This window comes from Sinocyclocheilus grahami, unplaced genomic scaffold (genome assembly GCF_001515645.1).
Source record: "Sinocyclocheilus grahami isolate Dianchi unplaced genomic scaffold, SAMN03320097.WGS_v1.1 scaffold441.1, whole genome shotgun sequence".
In the NCBI taxonomy this organism is placed as follows: Eukaryota; Metazoa; Chordata; class Actinopteri; order Cypriniformes; family Cyprinidae; genus Sinocyclocheilus; species Sinocyclocheilus grahami.
Window position 1 is genome coordinate 355,052 of NW_015505620.1, and position 3,765 is coordinate 358,816.

The 3,765-nt window shown below is 35.9% G+C and overlaps 1 protein-coding gene across 1 annotated transcript; it reads left to right on the forward strand.

The window, feature by feature from the left end:
• The first annotated feature begins 974 nt into the window (after nucleotides 1-974).
• Nucleotides 975-3,436, forward strand: LOC107552128 (centromere protein X-like). Its single transcript, XM_016233956.1, is given in 5 exon segments — nucleotides 975-1,010; nucleotides 1,170-1,221; nucleotides 2,407-2,460; nucleotides 2,544-2,632; nucleotides 3,323-3,436. Coding segments are annotated over 5 exon segments (246 nt in total). The 3' UTR covers nucleotides 3,338-3,436.
• The last annotated feature ends 329 nt before the right edge of the window (nucleotides 3,437-3,765 follow it).

The window sequence follows — 3,765 nt, forward strand, 5'->3', positions numbered from 1 at the left end:
CACTTTTAACTAAATGTAAATATACACTCCGTATTTTTTATTCCATAGTAAGGGCAATTCATACAATACATTTAAACTGAGCTACTTTAATACCATCTCCGAACTTTCTACCACGACTCTGCTGTTCTTCGGCTGGTTCTTCCCTGTATACGTTGATTGACAGATGTCTCGTCCAGTCAGCGGTGAGTAATCCCAAACCAATGGCGCTGTGTCAAACTATACCTACCTCTTCCGGTCTGTCTGATTTGTCATTGTGTTTTCTGACTTGTTAATTTGTTTTCGGATTTGTCGTTGTGTCTTCTGACTTGTTATTTTGTTTTCGAATTTGTCATTGTGTTTTCTGACATGTTATAATGTTTTCTGAATTGTTGTTGTGCTTTCTGAATTGTCATTTTGTTTTTTAGACTTGCATTTGTGTTTGTAATTTGTTATTTTGTTTTCAGAATTGGGATTTGCTTTGCACTTCTCGGTCACCGTAGTATTGACTTTGCAGCTTGATATAGCAGCCTAATAATGAGAATGCTTGATGAATAATAACAATTTTGAGTCAAAATTATTATTATTATTATTTTAATATGGAGTGTTCCTGTGGAACAAGATGCTAATTTTTCCGTCAAATATTTATTCTTCACAAACGCTTCAAGGTCATCCGTGTTGTCGTTCTGTATTAGCGCGCTAGAGTGCAGCAGCCTGTCCGACATGACATTCAGCAAACAAAGAAGAAGCTGATTCCAGCAGTGACGTTACTGGAGGCTTTATGACAGTGGTCTCAAACTCAATTCCTGGAGGGCCACAGCTCTGCAGAGTTTAGCTTCAACCAGCTTCAAATCACCTGCTTGGAAGTTTAGTAATCCAGAAGACCTTGATTAGCTGGATCAGGTGTGTTTGATTAGGGTTGGAGCTAAACTCTGAAGAGCTGTGGCCCTCCAGGAATTGAGTTTGAGACCAATGCTTTATGACAACAGCGTGATAAAATGGCGAATGCAGGAAATTAAATCGTGTTTAAAAAAGTACATTTCAATACGTTTAACTGTTTACGTCTTCAAGTCTGTAACATACAGTTCATAATAAGGGATCAAGTCGAAAGTATTAGGATTATTAGCGTTTTCTTGTTACGACGCCGTTGCTCCTATTCCTGTTTTAATGGCTAAAATTCACCTGTTTTTAAGGAAACTGTTGCCAAACTTTTGACACGCTCTTTTAAGGAGGATAAAACCAAAGGTGAGACGGTTATTTCTTTTAGGAAATTGTCTAACGTTACCACACTCAGGGTTCACAATATTATAGTTGCTTCACCTGTCAATGTTTGGTAAAAAGAGAGAAGTTATTGCTCAAGAAACTGTATTATGCTTTTTAAAATGTCTTATATTACAAATTATTATTATTTTTTTTTCCCAGTCATATATTTTGCAGAGTAGTATTCAACTTAGTCTCTTGGTTACCTGTCATAATGTCAAAACCCATCATGATCTTGTTCTTCATTTTGTGGCCAGCAGTGTGTTGCTACTGATTATACATATCCAAACAATAAAACAAAACCATTTATATTCCCAGCTAAACGTCTGTAGATAAATGTCGCACTTGCGTTAAAACACTGAGAGTTTAGAGATGTAACTGAGTTTTCACACCTAGTTTGTCTGACCACTCCCAGTGGTCTTGAGCATCTATGAGGTGTATTTGAACACCACAAATAATCTCAGACCCTCTAAAGATCTCTTAAAAGGAAGTGATCTGAGTAGAATTTGTTTGTGGGTCCATTTTTAAGTCCCCTTACATTTGAACACCCAATTGCATGGCGCATTCAAGTCATTTTGTAAAGATAGTATTTACAAGTTAAGCGCATGTGAATGGCACTGTAAAGTCATAATTGAATTCTTTCTTTAATCCCAGAGTTTCCAAGCTGGGGACGGTAAAAAAAAAAAAAAGAATGAAATTATCAATATTTTTAATTGATCTAAGCTGCATGTACAAAATGCGATAGCATTGTACAGTTGCGATAGAATATGTAACGATTTAATTTACAGCACCATAAAAAATGGAATAAAAACATTAAAAACGCAAAAACACACTGATGCACAATCTTTGTTCATCCTTTTGTTGAAGTAAAACTTAATACGCTTTTGTAGAAAACGTGCATCACTATCTTGCTTCAACCAAATGACTTGAACGCACCTGATGTCTTAATTACGACTTCCCAACTCGTAATTACGAACTTCCAAGGAAGACTTGAACACGCCATACGGTCACTTGCAGCTGGTCTCCTTTACCTCAACTGAGTTTAGTTCATTTAAAGTGTTCTATTAAACCCCCCTTACAATATCGATGAAGGATAAAGACAAAGTTAATAATTCAGAAAAAAATGGTCTGTGAGATCAGGCATTCAGTTATGAAGGTTTTCTTCCACAGTCAGCAGTGATGCTGTCATACTTGTAGCAGAAATGCTGAAAGTATTTGTTGAAGGTAAGGCAAACTTTACCTCTATAGGCACTGCATACTTTGTGGTACAATGCAGTATTATTATGATGAATATCTGTATGCTACAGAGGCGACACGCAGAGCTGTTAAACAGGCCGACAATGAGGACTGTGACAATATTGATATTGAGCACTTTGAAAAGATTCTGCCACAATTGGTAAGTTTTATGTTTATGCATATGCTTGAGATATTCTGTTCTTTTAAATTTGTTGTGAGTTTGATTATAGTAATACTAATAAACTATGGTCATGTTATTTGGCCCTCTGCTAAGAATTAGCAGAATTCACTCAAATTGATCTAAATTGATTTTTATATAAGCAGTTTATACATGTGTATATAAATATGTACATAATATGAAAGTTTTTTTTTTTAAAGGATTTTGAAAAATGTTACACAGCTCTGTGCTCAATTTTTGTCAGTTGTTTTCATGCTTTTAATGAATCTTAAAATATGAATTTTCTGTCAGTCTGTCTCATTTTGCGTATTTTTTTTTGATGCGTAGCAAAATCACGATATTTTCTCACAGTGTACAGGTGCGTCTCAATAAATTAGAATGTTGTGGAAAAGTTCATTTATTTCAGTAATTCAACTCAAATTGTGAAACTCGTGTATTAAATAAATTCAATGCACACAGACTGAAGTAGTTTAAGTCTTTGGTTCTTTTAATTGTGATGATTTTGGCTCACATTTAACAAAAACCCACCAATTCACTATCTCAACAAATTAGAATACTTCATAAGACCAATAAAAAAAACATTTTTAGTGAATTGTTGGCCTTCTGGAAAGTATGTTAATTTACTGTACATGTACTCAATACTTGGTAGGGGCTGTCAAATTTCCTTTGCAGCTTTTTGACTTTTAATTTTGCTGAGGAGCCAGTAGATGGCGACGTAACCAAGTTCTGCTGGGCCTGAACATCCTGGACTTCACTTTGCATATTCGCACAAGCTTCAATCTTATTTTGACAGTGTGTATATGTTAAATGTATGATTGATTTAATAATAAAAAAAAAAAAAATTTTATTTGTGATCCAGTGCTCATACATCTCTTAATCTTAAAATTGTTTCGTTTTTTAACTATGTGCTGCCAACATGTTCTCTGAAGACGGGCCAGTTGGAATGCCTGCTGGGTAACAGCGCTGTTATTGCCTCCTTGTGCAGAGGTCTTGAGTCTCACCCCGAGGCTCTGTAGGCCACCTGTGCTCTGCTCAGCGGCAGGTGCTTCCAGCATGCTTTGCTCCCCCATCAAAGCCTCTTGAAGCAGTTGGAATTGATTAAAGTAATAAGGGAG